This window comes from Ranitomeya imitator, chromosome 7, assembly GCF_032444005.1.
Source record: "Ranitomeya imitator isolate aRanImi1 chromosome 7, aRanImi1.pri, whole genome shotgun sequence".
NCBI classification, from domain to species: Eukaryota; Metazoa; Chordata; class Amphibia; order Anura; family Dendrobatidae; genus Ranitomeya; species Ranitomeya imitator.
In genome coordinates, this window is record NC_091288.1 from 16,661,990 (window position 1) to 16,679,682 (window position 17,693).

At 43.6% G+C, this 17,693-nt stretch overlaps 1 protein-coding gene across 1 annotated transcript in view; it reads left to right on the forward strand.

Moving 5' to 3' along the window:
* The window catches only part of SLC4A3 (solute carrier family 4 member 3), a 37,011-nt gene that overhangs the window by 874 nt on the left and 18,444 nt on the right, over nt 1-17,693 (forward strand). The window contains exons 2-13 of the mRNA XM_069732835.1: nt 1,132-1,268; nt 3,135-3,315; nt 3,914-4,049; nt 4,550-4,685; nt 8,774-8,867; nt 9,082-9,266; nt 13,090-13,318; nt 13,395-13,619; nt 13,749-13,897; nt 15,093-15,287; nt 15,533-15,715; nt 15,795-15,884. Of these exons, the coding sequence (XP_069588936.1) occupies nt 1,132-1,268; nt 3,135-3,315; nt 3,914-4,049; nt 4,550-4,685; nt 8,774-8,867; nt 9,082-9,266; nt 13,090-13,318; nt 13,395-13,619; nt 13,749-13,897; nt 15,093-15,287; nt 15,533-15,715; nt 15,795-15,884 (1,940 nt within the window). The remainder of the gene's footprint in view (nt 1-1,131; nt 1,269-3,134; nt 3,316-3,913; nt 4,050-4,549; nt 4,686-8,773; nt 8,868-9,081; nt 9,267-13,089; nt 13,319-13,394; nt 13,620-13,748; nt 13,898-15,092; nt 15,288-15,532; nt 15,716-15,794; nt 15,885-17,693) is intronic.

Genomic DNA, 17,693 nt, shown 5'->3' on the forward strand with positions numbered 1-17,693 from the left:
TCACCAATCATTTTTGCTACAAATGAACATCCATCCATGAAGATAAATGATACATCTTCTCCAACCTTTTCTAAATGACTGTCAGACAGTGCGTACCTCCTAACTGAGAGGCAACTTGGAAATTAGTGGGGGCAGAAAAAGAGCGATAAGTCTTAGCCAACCACACATTTATCAACCTTAATGCCATATTAATTACTTTTTTTTAAAGAATAAGGATTGATGGTGAGCCCATTGTAAAAACCTGAGTATCTTTTTAGAACAGTAATGCAGAACCCTTACGACAAAGACGCATTAATAAAGGTTAAGGCATAAAAGCCCAAAAAACAATATATGAAGGTTGTAAGCAGTCGTCTGAACCTGGTGATTTTGGTGAGACCGGCTGTTGATCTTGTGTATGGAGGCATCCCGACTTTTCCTTGATGATAGGGGAAAGACGGATTGGGCAACTGATTTTCAGTGGTCGATACTTTTGTTTGCAAGATAAAAAATATGGTAAAAGTTGTCAGGCAGCAGCCAAGAGTGCATATGTGTATGGGGGAATCAGGAGACATAGCTGTCCTATAAATGATCCTTCGGTTGACAGTTCTCTTGGGTATATGGCCAGCTCATGAGATAGGTTGAAAGAAGCTCCAGAATTTGAGTATTTGCAGCAAAGGATCACTTTTGAATGTTGCAGTCTTTAAGGAAGTGATGGAAAAGCTATCTCTTTTTGGTTCTAATACTTCCATGGGCATGTGGGAGCCATATTGAAGACCACGCGTTTTCCGTGTATGAACAGCACAGCAGGAGGTGTTTGCTTTATCGTAGTTGCAATGAATGGGATTCAATTGACAGAGAACTGTGAATAAACCAATGCAGTCTCTAGGAAGTTATGGAGTACAACCCCTCTGCAGAAAACTGAGAGGAGTGGACAGTGTGCCCTGTGCAGATAGAGTGCAAACACCTGAGTATCTTACTACAGAATGAGTCAAAAATTGGAAAGCATCTCGCCATGACCACATAAGTATTGCCTATGACCCAATTATAGCACGGTGGCTCAGTGGTTAGCACTGCAGCATTCCAGCGCTGGGGTCCTGGGTTCAAGTCCCCTCTATATCACTCTTAGCTAACACTTGGTTGTCTCATGTCTAGTCCTGAATCTGGAGGATCCTCCATTACTGCGCAGACAGCTCGTAGCAAAGAACCGCGCAAGCCGGAAGGAAGCCACGGTCTTCCCACCACAGATAAACTGTGCCAAGAAAAAGCCAGAGAAGAAGGGACCCCACGAGGTATGACCAGGGCGCGATGCTTGGAGGGTAGCAGTCCTTGATTGTGCCACCACTTTTTTGTTTCTGTTATGGTGGTGAGTCACTTCGACACTTGCCAATGGCTCTACACTCCCTGACAGTAGGTCAACACAAATGGTCCAAGTGGCATCTACACTCCCTGACAGAAGTTATGTCGCTTATCCATGTTATGTAAATAAAAGCTTATAACCTGACGTTAAATTCATCCATTGGTTGTATAAATTATTCTTTTGAAAGCTGAATCCCTCCAAAATGAGGTTTAGGTTAGGAAAATGCAGAAATATTGATCAGTTAATAGACACAGAATGGTCAGATTTTGGCAAGAAAAAAGTTTTGTCGTCTGGTCATATAATGCACCCAATCCTAGCTTACATCCTCACCTGTGCTCAGTAAATGATCGGTTAATTAGTGTGTGTGTGTGTGTATAAAGAGAACCCCAGCACACCAGACCTTCACTTGAACTGCAACTTGAGCTCTGACAACATGTCAAAAATCCACCCTGCGACCAAAGCCTGGTTTATCAAGAGGCTGAAAACCAGAACCACTGCAGAGGTGGCTGGCACCTTTAATGTGTCTCAGCGTCAATTACAAAGAATGTAAAAAAGATTTGAGGAGACTGGAGATGTGTTTGACAAGCCCAGGTCCGGCAGACCCCGCAAGACAACTGCTCAGGAGGAACGTTTCTTGGTTAGAAGCAAGCCCTTCTTCCACTGCAGCAGAGCTCCAACAGGCCTGGTCACCTCAAGTCCCTGTGTCAACTAGAGCAATTTGTAGGATTCTGTCTAGAAATGGCCTCCATGGTCGAATCAGTGCTCAGAAGCCAGCACTAAACAAAAGGCAAATAAAAAAACGTGTGGCATTTGAAAAGTCCCACAGCTGCTAAAAAGATGGACGCTGGAAAAGTGGCAGAAGGTGGATTTCTCTGATGAATCTTCAGTAGAATTGCACCACAGCCACCGCAAATACTGCAGGAGACCTACTGGAGCCTGTATGGATCCAAAATACACCAGAAAACAGTTACATTTGGTGGTGGAAAGATCATGGTCTGAGGTTACATTCAGCATGGGGGTGTGCGAAACATTTGCAAGGTGGAAGACAATATCAGTAGCCTAAAATATCAAGAAGTATTAGCTACTTCTTATATTCCAAATCATAAAAGGGGTCAAATTCTGTAGCAGGATGGTGCTCCATCTCATACATCCATCTCTACAACAAAGTTCCTCCAGGTAAAAAAGATCAAGCTGCTCATGGACTGGCCAGCCCAGTCACCAGACCTGAACATCATTGAGCATGTTTGGGGTAGGATGAAAGAGGAAGCTTGGAGGACAAAAACCAAAGAATCTAGATGAACTCTGGGAGGCGTGTAAGACTGCATTCTGTGCTATTCCTGATGACTTCATTAATAAATTGTATGAATCTTTGTTGAACCACATGGATGCAGTCCTTCAAGCTCATGGAAGTCACACAAAATATTAAATATGACTTTAATAGCACCACAACTTCATTCACCGATGCTATGGAACATATATTTGTATTTTAAGTTAATTATTTGTTTGAATATCACATTACTTTCTGTGGGCGACAAAACTTTTGTCTTCCCAAAATCTGACCATTCTGTGTCCATTAAGTGATCAATATTTCTGCATTGATGCCAATTTATTTTCTTAACCTAAACCACATTTCGGAGGGTTTCAGCTTTCAAAAGAATAATTTATACAACCAATGGATGAATTTAACGTCAGGTTATAAGCTTTTATTTACATAACATGGATAAGCGACATAACTTCTGTCAGGGAGTGTAGATGCCACTTGGACCATTTGTGTTGACCTACTGTTTGATATCTCCAGGTCTTTGTGGAGCTAAACGAGCTTGTGTGTGAAGGAGCCCATGAAATGCAATGGAAGGAGACCGCTCGCTGGATAAAATTTGAGGAGGACGTTGAGGAAGACACATCACGATGGGGAAAACCTCATGTGGCTTCACTGTCCTTCCGTAGCCTGCTGGAGCTAAGGAAGACCATCACTCATGGTGGGTTTTGTGGATCGATTTGTTCACCGTCTATTTGTCAGTAAAGTCCTGAATGTCTTTGGTCCTTAAGCTAAAATAAAAAAGCAGTCAGGAGGAACTCAGAGCGTATTTGAGTTGCCCCCTTAATATTGGAAGCAGGACCCTGCTGGTATTGTGTTGGATATGACATCAGGATGTCCACCTGGACTTATCCCAACCAGCGTGGGTCTCACGTAACTTCTGAAGCCTTCACATATTTAGGGCAGGGTTTCTGTAGCTGGCATCTATGGACACCTATGGCTACCAGTGGTATGGGGACTTCTGTGTTTGGCAAATTTTAATGGGGGCAACGCTGGAGGGATGAGGCTTTGTTTTGGCAGCATCTGTGTCTAGCACACGATTATTAGTGTAATGAGGCGTGTGTGGCTGGCACAATTGATGGCTAACAATCTAGTATGGAGGTATCAGTGGTCCTGTGGCCTTTCCAGCTGCACACTGACGCTGTGCAGTCGGGGCACACAGTGAATGTTACATGGCAGTAAATTCAGCACAGTGTAAGGATTGATGGCAGGATGGTAAACGCTCGTCCTCTGTTTCATGGCTGTATTCCATTTTTCAGGAGCTGTACTCTTGGATTTGGACCAGACCACTTTGCCCGGAATCGCCCAGATGATTGTAGAGACCATGGTTAATTCTGACCAGATAAGAGCCGTCGATCGTGCTAAAGTTTTGCAGTCTCTTATGTTGAAGCACAGGTAACAGTGAAGTGGACCTGAAGTGACTGTAGACTTTATTCTTGTGGAAAGTCATCGCTATATCTACAGTGTACAGTGTTTTCAACCAACGGGTCTCGTTGGTGTATAGAACTTTGTGGCCTCTAATTTAGGTTGTTTTCATATATCAAATGGACTTTAAAGCAAAGACCTTCCATGAGCGGAAACGTCTCTGCCGTGCGCCTTACTGGAGATTCCTCCAAGAAATTTATGTTCAATTTGGCAACTGGGCGTTACCAATTGGGGGCCTGTTTATCTCAGTCAGAAGTGATTAGAGAAGATGTGAGAGGACACCCCCTTTCCCCCCCCCCCCGTCCGGTAACACCCAGTTGTCGATTTTATTTGTACATTTCCAGTAGGACTAAAACAGAGGAACGGATTCTAAGAATTGTTGCATTGTGGGGAATACAATGAATTACTAGAACAGACGAGTCACAGGAGATCACCAGGTCTGATTACCGATGCCGCCATTTCTCTTGTAGCCACCCTAATGATGGAAGGGATTCTCACCACACTCGTAACACCTCCACGTCTGGTGCAAGCAACCACGTCACCCCCAACAGCCCACCCAAAGAAACCACAACCAGCAATTCCCATAATGACCAAGATGGCAAGCAGGTGAGCTGCGGCAGTGGGGTTCTGTCTTAAAGGGGTTGGCTGGTGCTTTAGTGTGATGGTCTGTCCTTAGGATTGGTCATCAATACCTGGTTGGTGGGGGTGCAACACCGGGTACACTCACCGATCAGCTGTTCCCAGTGCCGGCAGCGGCTGGATGTGATCAGTTGCAGAGCATCACAGCACAGCTCCGCCATCTGCTTAATGGCCGCAGTGGGTACTGCAGGATTACCCTTATTCATTTGAATAGGGGTGGATACTATCGTGATATCACACTACAGGAATCATGCACACAGTGATGTCACAGGGATGTAATGCACTAATGAACAGAGAGATGTCACATTACAGAGAGATTGCACACAGTGATGTTACAGTACAAAGAGATTGCACACAGTGATGTCACAGTACAGAGATTGCACACAGTGATGTCACAGTACAGAGAGATTGCACACAATGATGTCACAGTACAGAGAGATTGCATACGTGATGTTACAGTACAGAGGGATTGCATGTATTGATGTCACAGTACAGAGAGATTGCACACAGTGATGTTATGGTACAGAGAGATTGCACACAGTGATTTCACAGTACAGCGAGATTGCACACAGTGATGTCACAGTCCCGAGAGATTGCATACAGTGATGTCACAGTACAGAGAAATTGCATACAGTGATGTCACAGTAGAGAGATTGCACACAGTGATGTCACAGTACAGAGAGATTGCACACAGTGATGTCACAGTACAGAGAGATTGCATACAGTGATGTCACAGTAGAGAGATTGAATACCGTGATTTCACAGTAGAGAGAGATTGCATACGTGATGTTACAGTACAGAGGGATTGCACACAGTGATGTCACAGTACAGAGATATTGCACACAGTGATGTCACAGTACAGAGAGATTGCACATAGTGATGTTAAAGTACAGAGAGATTGCATACAGTGATGTCACAGTACAGAGAGATTGCACACGGTGATGTCATAGTACAGAGAGATTGCACACAGTGATGTCACAGTACAGAGAGATTGCACACGGTGATGTCATAGTACAGCGAGATTGCACACAGTGATGTCACAGTCCCGAGAGATTGCACACAGTGATGTCACAGTACAGAGAGATTGCACACGGTGATGTCATAGTACAGAGAGATTGCATACAGTGATGTCACAATACAGAGATTGCACACAGTGATGTCACAGTACAGAGAGATTGCACACGGTGATGTCATAGTACAGAGAGATTGCACACAGTGATGTCACAGTACAGAGATTGCACACGGTGATGTCATAGTACAGAGAGATTGCATACGGTGATGTTACAGTACAGAGAGATTGCATACAGTGATGTCACAATACAGAGATTGCACACAGTGATGTCACAGTACAGAGAGATTGCACACAGTGATGTCACAGTACAGAGAGATTGCACACGGTGATGTCATAGTACAGAGAGATTGCACATAGTGATGTCACAATACAGAGATTGCACACAGTGATGTCACAGTACAGAGAGATTGCACACAGTGATGTTACAGTACGGAGAGATTGCACACGGTGATGTCACAGTACAGAGAGATTGCACACAGTGATGTCACAGTACAGAGATTGCATACAATGATGTCACAGTACAGAGAGATTGCACACAGTGATGTCACAGTACAGAGATTACATACATGATGTTACAGTACTGTTGTGAATTCTGTGGCAGAGCTCCCTCCTGTGGTCACAAGTGGTACTTCGGCTGGTTCTCTCTGTGAGCTTCCGTTGGTGGAGGAAAGTGGTACTGCGGCTTCTGAGTTTCCTTCCTCAGGTGATGTGGTGAAGTCGTTAGGTGCTGCTCTATTTAACTCCACCTAGTGCTTTGATCCTGGCCTCCAGTCAATGTTCTAGTATTGGACCTGCTTCCTCCTGGATCGTTCCTGTGGCCTGCTGCTCTGCATAGCTAAGTTACTCTTTGCTATTTGTTTGCTGTTTTTTTCTGTCCAGCTTGTCAATTTGTTTTTTTACTGCTTGCTGGTAGCTCTGGGACGCAGAGGGTGTACCTCCGTGCCGTTAGTTCGGTACGGAGGGTCTTTTTGCCCCCTTTGCGTGGTTTTTGTAGGGTTTTGTGTTGACCGCAAAGTTACCTTTCCTATCCTCACTCTGTTCAGAAAGTTGGGCCTCACTTTGCTAAATCTATTTCATCTCTACGTTTGTCTTTTCATCTTAACTCACAGTCATTATATGTGGGGGCTGCCTTTTCCTTTGGGGTATTTCTCTGACCCAAGGTAGGCTTATTTTCTATCTTCAGGCTAGCTAGTTTCTCAGGCCGTGCCGAGTTGCATAGGGAGCGTTAGGCGCAATCCACGGCTGCCTTTAGTGTGGTTGGAGAGGATTAGGGATTGCGGTCAACAGAGTTCCCACGTCTCAGAGCTCGTTCTTGTTTTTTGGGTTATTACCAGGTCACTGTATGTGCGCTGACCTCTATGTCCATTGTGGTACTGAATTACCTTTCATAACACAGTACAGAGAGATTGCATTCCTGATGTTATAGTACAGAGAGATTGCAGTGATGTCACAGTACAGAGATTGCATACAGTGATGTCACAGTACAGAGATTGCACACAGTGATGTTACAGTACAGAGAGATTGCAGTGATGTCACAGTACAGAGAGATTGCATACAGTGATGTTACAGTACAGAGATTGCATACAGTGATCTCACAGTACAGAGGGATTGCACACAGTGATGTCACAGTACAGAGATATTGCACACAGTGATGTCACAGTACAGAGGGATTGCACACAGTGATGTTACAGTACAGAGAGATTGCACACAGTGATGTTATGGTACAGAGAGATTGCATACAGTGATGTCACACTACAGAGAGATTGCACACAGTGATGTTATGGTACAGAGAGATTGCATACAGTGATGTCACAGTACAGAGAGATTGCACACAGTGATGTTATGGTACAGAGAGATTGCACACGGTGATGTCATAGTACAGAGAGATTGCACATAGTGATGTTACAGTACAGAGAGATTGCATACAGTGATGTCACAATACAGAGATTGCACACAGTGATGTCACAGTACAGAGAGATTGCACACAGTGATGTCACAGTACGGAGAGATTGCACACAGTGATGTTACAGTACGGAGAGATTGCACACGGTGATGTCACAGTACAGAGAGATTGCACACAGTGATGTCACAGTACAGAGATTGCATACAATGATGTCACAGTACATAGAGATTGCACACAGTGATGTCACAGTACAGAGATTGCATACGTGATGTTATAGTACAGAGAGATTGCAGTGATGTCACAGTACAGAGATTGCATACAGTGATGTCACAGTACAGAGATTGCACACAGTGATGTTACAGTGCAGAGAGATTGCAGTGATGTCACAGTACAGAGAGATTGCATACAGTGATGTTACAGTACAGAGATTGCATACAGTGATGTCAGTACAGAGAGATTGCACACAGTGATGTCACAGTACAGAGATATTGCACACAGTGATGTCACAGTACAGAGGGATTGCATGCAGTGATGTTATGGTACAGAGATTGCATGCAGTGATGTCACAGTACAGAGAGATTTCATACAGTGATGTCACACTACAGAGAGATTGCACACAGTGATGTTATGGTACAGAGAGATTGCATACAGTGATGTCACACTACAGAGAGATTGCACACAGTGATGTTATGGTACAGAGAGATTGCATACAGTGATGTCACACTACAGAGAGATTGCACACAGTGATGTTATGGTACAGAGAGATTGCACACAGTGATGTAACAGTGCCTTGATAATGCACACAACAGTGTCATAGTGCGAGAATAATATGTACAGGGATAATAAACAGTGATATTACCATGGATAAGTAATGCACACAGTGATATGATGGCACATAAATACAGTAAGTGAGAAAACACACAATCCTGTTGCACTGCCGGTATACGGAGTCACCGCACAGATACTGCGCACAGTAGAGACGCAACACAGAAAAGACAGCTAGAATGTCACTATAAAACTGTCCACGTCCCCAGCGGCACTCGCGGCCATTACTGTGTCCTCTCTGATTCTGTGATGTAGAAATCCCTGAATGGACCCGATGGTCATCGGCTAAAGCACCGGAAGCTCATGGAGAAGATCCCAGAGAATGCCGAGGCCACCGTCGTCCTCGTGGGTCAGTACATGTCGTCTGTAGTCACCTGTGTACGCCTCGTCTCGCATTTATGTGCCTTAGACACTTTTTGTTCCTCATTTGACAAGTGGGTGTGGTTTTGTAATGAAGGAAGATGGCTTAGCAAAGAATAGGCGTGGCTCTTAGTATGCCAAAAAATGGACCTCCCAAGAATTGTCCCCAGTGTAACACTGACCACGTGCTGTATTATCCGCAGGTTGCGTGGAATTCCTAATCAATCCCGCCATGGCGTTTGTGCGTCTCAGAGAGGCGGTCCTGCTGGAGTCCGTCCTGGAGGTGCCGGTTCCTGTGCGGTTCCTGTTTGTTTTGCTTGGTCCCTCTCAGTCTAATATGGATTACCACGAGATCGGCCGCTCCATCTCTACTCTCATGTCAGACAAAGTAAGTACACCCTCACCTCACAATGTGCGCAGGACAGTCACTACCTCTCGTACAGGTGGAATCCCTGTAAGTTTCAATGCAAGAGCTCTGCTTACTGTCAGTGAATGGGAAGAGGAGAGAGATATTCAGGAAAAGGGCTTCCCTTTAATATATTACTAGTATACACAGAGCTCCTCATGTGCCTTTCTACAGGGAGCTCCCCCTAGTGGTGGCTGCAGACAGGATCTTATCCTGTATCTCTGTATACAGGGAGCTCCCCCTAGTGGTGGCTGCAGACAGGATCTTATCATGTATCTGTGTATACAGGGAGCTCCCCCTAGTGGTGGCTGCAGACAGGATCTTATCATGTATCTCTGTATACAGGGAGCTCCCCCTAGTGGTGGCTGCAGACAGGATCTTATCCTGTATCTCTGTATACAGGGAGCTCCCCCTAGTGGTGGCTGCAGACAGGATCTTATCATGTATCTCTGTATACAGGGAGCTCCCCCTAGTGGTGGCTGCAGACAGGATCTTATCCTGTATCTCTGTATACAGGGAGCTCCCCCTAGTGGTGGCTGCAGACAGGATCTTATCATGTATCTCTGTTTACGGGGAGCTCCCCCTAGTGGTGGCCGCAGACAGGATCTTATCATGTATCTCTGTATACAGGGAGCTCCCCCTAGTGGTGGCTGCAGACAGGATCTTATCCTGTATCTCTGTATACAGGGAGCTCCCCCTAGTGGTGGCTGCAGACAGGATCTTATCCTGTATCTCTGTATACAGGGAGCTCCCCCTAGTGGTGACTGCACACAGAATCTTATCCTGTATCTCTGTATACAGGGAGCTCCCCCTAGTGGTGACTGCAGACAGGATCTTATCATGTATCTGTGTATACAGGGAGCTCCCCCTAGTGGTGACTGCAGACAGGATCTTATCATGTATCTCTGTATACAGGGAGCTCCCCCTAGTGGTGACTGCAGACAGGATCTTATCATGTATCTGTGTATACAGGGAGCTCCCCCTAGTGGTGACTGCAGACAGGATCTTATCCTGTATCTCTGTATACAGGGAGCTCCCCCTAGTGGTGGCTGCAGACAGGATCTTATCATGTATCTCTATATACAGGGAGCTCCCCCTAGTGGTGGCTGCAGACAGGATCTTATCATGTATCTCTGTATACAGGGAGCTTCCCCTAGTGGTGACTGCAGACAGGATCTTATCGTGTATCTCTGTATACAGGGAGCTCCCCTAGTGGTGGCTGCAGACAGGATCTTATCGTGTATCTCTGTATACAGGGAGCTCCCCCTAGTGGTGACTGCAGACAGGATCTTATCATGTATCTCTGTATACAGGGAGCTCCCCCTAGTGGTGGCTGCAGACAGGATCTTATCATGTATCTCTGTATACAGGGAGCTCCCCCTAGTGGTGGCTGTAGACAGGATCTTATCATGTATGTCTGTATACAGGGAGCTCCCCCTAGTGGTGACTGCAGACAGGATCTTATCATGTATCTCTGTATACAGGGAGCTCCCCCTAGTGGTGACTACAGACAGGATCTTATCGTGTATCTCTGTATACAGGGAGCTCCCCCTAGTGGTGGCTGCAGACAGGATCTTATCATATATCTCTGTATACAGGGAGCTCCCCCTAGTGGTGGCTGCAGACAGGATCTTATCGTGTATCTCTGTATACAGGGAGCTCCCCCTAGTGGTGACTGCAGACAGGATCTTATCATGTATCTCTGTATACAGGGAGCTCCCCCTAGTGGTGACTGCAGACATGATCTTATCATGTATCTCTGTATACAGGGAGCTCCCCCTAGTGGTGGCTGCAGACAGAATCTTACCATGTATCTCTGTATACAGGGAGCTCCCCCTAGTGGTGGCTGCAGACAGGATCTTATCATGTATCTCTGTATACAGGGAGCTCCCCCTAGTGGTGGCTGCAGACAGGATCTTATCATGTATCTCTGTATACAGGGAGCTCCCCCTAGTGGTGACTGCAGACAGGATCTTATCATGTATCTCTGTATACAGGGAGCTCCCCCTAGTGGTGGCTGCAGACGGATCTTATCATGTATCTCTGTATACAGGGAGCTCCCCCTAGTGGTGGCTGCAGACAGGATCTTATCATGTATCTCTGTATACAGGGAGCTCCTCCTAGTGGTGGCTGCAGACAGGATCTTATCATGTATCTCTGTATACAGGGAGCTCCCCCTAGTGGTGGCTGCAAGCATTAAAAAAAAATTGTATCACGGTCATATAATATCTGTACAAAAAGTAGCGGCAGGTCCCCTTTAATGCTAATCTACCAGTGATCTTGTGCATAGAATTTATTCAATGCACTTAATACAATATCTTTCCCAGAAGAATCAGACACTTGACTTTTGCTTTATTTCTGTATCCGTAAAATTACAGTTAAGATAAACCCTTGATATTTCCGCACTTACGACCTGCGGAGATGTGTGATTTCTCCATCATGTAGCCCAATGAGGGTGACATTAATTAGATCTTATTAATTATCAGATTGAGCAGGAACATTGTGATCGCGACCATCTCGTGGTGTGCGGATAAAAGCGTAAATTCCAGAGGTTGTAGAGACAGTCCTGACACCGTGTGATTATTACTCCGTGCTGGGATTTTTTTCTCTCTTTAATTGGATTAATTGCAGTGATTTTAGGAGCGCAGGATATATATGCGCAGCGGCAATTATAAGGGGATGATTCGGCTCTGCAGACGGATGGGATAATGGTGGGATCTGGGTGGACGGAGCCCGTGCTGTAATTTGCCGGTGATGAAGCGCTCGGCTCTGTGCTCCGTTCTGCCGGGTTATTATCATGCATAATTTAGTGGCCGCGTCGCTCATTTTACTAATTGTCAGTATTAATAATGCACAGAAAGGATCTACTACGACGGAAATTGCTTCATGGCATATAATGTTCCGGACTCGGAGGTAATTATATTCCTGATATATGTTGAGCTAGACTTAAAGAAGCACTCCGGGGATAAACTGGAAATGTCATGATTCAATCTGCCCCTATTAATACTGATTCTTAAAGCAAATGTGTCATTAAAATATTACCTACTGTTTTAATCAAGTTTTATGTAAAATGTTTTTGATTTTATATTAATCTAAATTTAATATGCATAAAAAAAACCCTGCAATTTTCACATTAGCCCCTAGGTTTAAAATTAGGCCCCTACTTCCTATTTTTTAACTGGTTATTAGCAGCAGAAGATTGACTCAGGGCCTATTCGTTTGCATAGAAGTGTTATCTGAGCATACTCCAATCTGGACAAAGATAATTGTACAGGAGGAGGAGGTGAGCTGTGACATCACCTATTGTGAATGGTGGATCCTGTGTTATCTACTGTATATAGAGGTGTTATCAGTCATTATACAGGAGGGGGAGGTGAGCTGTGATATCGCCTATTGTGAATGGTGGATCCTGTGTTATCTACTGTATATAGAGGTGTTATCACTCATTATACAGGAGGAGGAGGTGAGCTGTGATATCGCCTATTGTGAATGGTGGATCCTGTGTTATCTACTGTATATAGAGATGTTATCAGTCATTATATAGAAGGAGGAGGTGAGCTGTGACATCACCTATTGTGAATGGTGGATCCTTTGTTATTAGTCATTGTACATCGATCCCTGATAGTCTTGTTCAATAATTGTCTTTTTCCTAAAGACTTTCTTTAAGTAGCTTTGCCTAAGAAAACCTTGGTGAATCCACCAGTGTCTTAATGACATCATGTGCACGTTCCCTTAGTGCTTGGTTGTCAGACAATGAAAAATCATATTCCAGATTAATGGAATGTAACTGTAACTTATTTTCCAGGTCTTTCATGAAGTTGCGTACATGGCCGCGGAGAGACATGACCTCCTGAACGCCATCAATGATTTTCTGGACTGCAGTATGGTTCTTCCTCCATGTGAGATGCAAGGGAAGGATCTTCTCCGCTCTATTGCTACTTTCCAGAAGGAACTACTGAGGAAGAGGAGGGAGAGAGAGGAGCGGCGTTCAGCCAAGGAGCATCCCACTCCTAAAGTGATGGGACTATCAGAAGGTGAGACGGTTGAGGCCCTTTTGGCACTTTTTGTTTTGTAAGATGCATCTGATGTCATGTCCTCTCTTACCCACAGACACTAGCGAGATGAAGCTGGAGGATGACGATGATGACGACAGCGAGCTAGATCCGCTGGAACGTTCGGGATTTTGCTTTGGGGGTCTTATTCGAGACATACGCAGGCGATATGTGAGGTACGGGAGCGATATTAAGGATGGTCTCAACAGTCAGTGTTTCGCCGCTGCCTTGTTCATCTACTTCGCGGCTCTGTCTCCGGCTATTACCTTTGGAGGTCTCTTAGGTAAGTTCTGGGAAATTTTTAGTTACTTCTACTCATCTTACATGCTCCAGTCACATCCAAATCTGCAAGAAAAAATGTTAAAACATGAAAAACACTGTTGTATGTTACAAACGTTCTTTACTTTTTCAGGGGAGAAGACCCAAGGACTGATGGGTGTATCAGAGCTCATAGTGTCAACCTCGGTGCTCGGGGTATTGTTCTCCTTACTCGCTGCACAGCCCTTGCTCATAATTGGATTTTCTGGTCCACTTCTTGTTTTTGAAGAAGCGTTTTTCAAGGTATCAGGAATATATCGCAAGTTTTTAAGACCTCTGCTTGCTGTCATTCAATATGGTCATTCATTGTTTCACTTTCTGTGGATGAAATATATCCTGGTCATGTGTGTGACTGTTTGTTTTTTGTAGTTATCGTATAGTTATCTTGTAGCAAGCGATATAATCAGGTGTTACCGGGCAGCTCCTAATAAATGGCAGCAGACAGAGTTCTTGAGAACCATGAGTAATCAATACAGAAGTTGTATTATAAAATTGTATAACTTTCTGCTACATAAAGAATAAGCGTAGTTTGCTGCAAGGTATAAATTACCAAAGTCATCATCTAACCACAGAATACATGATAAATGTGGCTGCACTGAGGGTTTGTATGCTGCGATTCCCACCGATAGCAAGAAAAAGGGTCCCAAAGTCTCCTCTGTGAATGGCTGATATATCTGCTTTAGAATAAAAAAATATTAAAAACAGGCATCAGTGATGACCCCATGGCGGTTCCACTTTCTAATCTTTTTCTTAAAATCATAGTTCTGAAAAGAATGTTATTTTTTTTCACATAATATAGAAAATGATAATTATAAATATAGGTGCAAGTTTTATAAAGGGGTGGACCATTAACAAAAATTATGAAAAAAGCTTACAATGTTTAAAAATGTACTTTCCTTACTAATCACCCATAGTTCCCCAAAAAATGTTTACTCAAATTAGTTTCATAATGTGTTAATATATCATTATAATGATCAGAGTTTTGTTTTTCTGATACAGGGCTAGAGTCACCTACATGAAATCATGATAGAAGTTGGACTACCTGAACCCACCACTACGGGGACCTTTGGAACTTACTGTATAATATTTTTATACATTTTTGTTATTGAGTTTAATTTATAATCGGCTCCCCCTGGTGGCTGCAGGAAACTAGAATTTTTTTAATTTATAAATAATTTAAAGAGGTGTAGCAAGATGAACTGACATTAGCATAAAGGTAGTTTATGCCTTTTGAAAATAGTTATTACTTATCTGATGGATCTTCTGTGGCTCCAGCACTGCTGCTCTGGTCTTGTTGTGGGTCTCTGTTTAGTTCTATGTAGCAGTCACTTTCTGTCTATATGCTATTGCTGCAGCCAATCACTGATTGACTGCACCAAAGAAAGCATTGTGGAATCTTTAACAACTGTAAAAAGACGTTATCTCTTGTTTATACCAGTTTTGCCAGGTGCAGGACATAGAGTACCTGACCGGCCGGGTGTGGATTGGTTTTTGGTTGGTCCTGTTTGTCCTGGTGATGGTGGCAGCTGAAGGCAGCTTTCTGGTCCGCTACATCTCTCCATTCACCCAAGAAATCTTTGCATTTCTAATTTCCCTCATCTTCATCAATGAAACTTTTTACAAGTTATATAAGGTGGGACTTATGACTTTCCTTCATGTAATAAGTGATTTACATAATTAAAAGGAGTCGTCAAGTTTATGAAAAAGTTATTCTAAGAATGGTATAATGCCTAATTACTGCAATTTGCAACTTGACGGATCTTTCCAGTAAAGGTGCATTTAAAACAAAATGCAACCCAACTAGTATATGGGGAAATAGTTAAAAAAAATTACAATATTGTGAAACTCCCAAATGCTAATACTTATCTCTTTTCCTAGGTCTTTACAGATCACCCGCTTCTAAGAACGTACCCATCTGGAGGGTCGGGAAGTCGCACGGCTACGCTTGGTCCACGCATGCAACCCAATACGGCTTTACTATCCCTTATACTAATGTCAGGAACTTTTCTCATCGCTTTCTTCCTGCGAAAGTTCAAGAATAGTCGTTTCTTGGGAGGAAAGGTGGGGTGCCAAAGACACAAGATATGGGGCTCAGGAGTCATCTGCTTGTCTCTGTCTCTAATTGTGTCTTATTTTTCAGGCAAGGAGGGTTATTGGTGATTTCGGGATTCCCATATCTATTCTAGTAATGGTCTTTATTGATTACAGCATAACTGATACATACACACAGGTAAATGTTCTTATAATATATACAGGTCCTTCTCAAAAAATTAGCATATAGTGTTAAATTTCATTATTTACCATAATGTAATGATTACAATTAAACTTTCATATATTATAGATTCATTATCCACCAACTGAAATTTGTCAGGTCTTTTATTGTTGTAATACTGATGATTTTGGCATACAACTCCTGATAACCCAAAAAACCTGTCTCAATAAATTAGCATATCAAGAAAAGGTTCTCTAAACGACCAACAAATAATAATGTTCAGTTATGCACTCAATACTTGGTCGGGAATCCTTTGGCAGAAATGACTGCTTCAATGCGGCGTGGCATGGAGGCAATCAGCCTGTGACACTGCTGAGATGTTATGGAGGCCCAGGATGCTTCAATAGCGGCCTTAAGCTCATCCAGAGTGTTGGGTCTTGCGTCTCTCAACTTTCTCTTCACAATATCCCACAGATTCTCTATGGGGTTCAGGTCAGGAGAGTTGGCAGGCCAATTGAGCACAGTAATACCATGGTCAGTAAACCATTTACCAGTGGTTTTGGCACTGTGAGCAGGTGCCAGGTCGTGCTGAAAAATGAAATCTTCATCTCCATAAAGCATTTCAGCCGATGGAAGCATGAAGTGCTCCAAAATCTCCTGATAGCTAGCTGCATTGACCCTGCCCTTGATGAAACACAGTGGACCAACACCAGCAGCTGACATGGCACCCCACACCATCACTGACTGTGGGTACTTGACACTGGACTTCAGGCATTTTGGCATTTCCTTCTCCCCAGTCTTCCTCCAGACTCTGGCACCTTGATTTCCGAATGACATGCAAAATTTGCTTTCATCAGAAAAAAGTACTTGGGACCACTTAGCAACAGTCCAGTGCTGCTTCTCTGTAGCCCAGGTCAGGCGCCTCTGCCGCTGTTTATGGTTCAAAAGTGGCTTTACCTGGGGAATGCGGCACCTGTAGCCCATTTCCTGCACACGCCTGTGCACGGTGGCTCTGGATGTTTCCACACCAGACTCAGTCCACTGCTTCCTCAGGTTCCCCAAGGTCTGGAACCGGTCCTTCTCCACAATCTTCCTCAGGGTCCGGTCTCCTCTTCTCGTTGTACAGCGTTTTCTGCCACATTGTTTCCTTCCAACAGACTTACCATTGAGGTGCCTTGATACAGCACTCTGGGAACAGCCTATTTGTTGAGAAATTTCTTTCTGGGTCTTACCCTCTTGCTTGAGGGTGTCAATGATGGCCTTCTTGACATCTGTCAGGTCGCTAGTCTTACCCATGATGGGGGTTTTGAGTAATGAACCAGGCAGGGAGTTTATAAAAGCCTCAGGTATCTTTTGCATGTGTTTAGAGTTAATTAGTTGATTCAGAAGATTAGGGTAATAGGTCGTTTAGAGAACCTTTTCTTGATATGCTAATTTATTGAGACAGGTTTTTTGGGTTATCAGGAGTTGTATGCCAAAATCATCAGTATTAAAACAATAAAAGACCTGACAAATTTCAGTTGGTGGATAATGAATCTATAATATATGAAAGTTTAATTGTAATCATTACATTATGGTAAATAATGAAATTTAACACTATATGCTAATTTTTTGAGAAGGACCTGTATAAGAATAAAAGAAGAATATTGCTTCTATAATACTGCTCCTATATACAAGAATATAACTACTAAAATACTGCCCCTATGTACAAGAATATAACTACTATAATACTGCCCCCATGTACAAGAATATAACTACTATAATACTGCCCCCAAGTACAAGAATATAACTACTATAATACTGCCCCATGTATAAGAATATAACTAC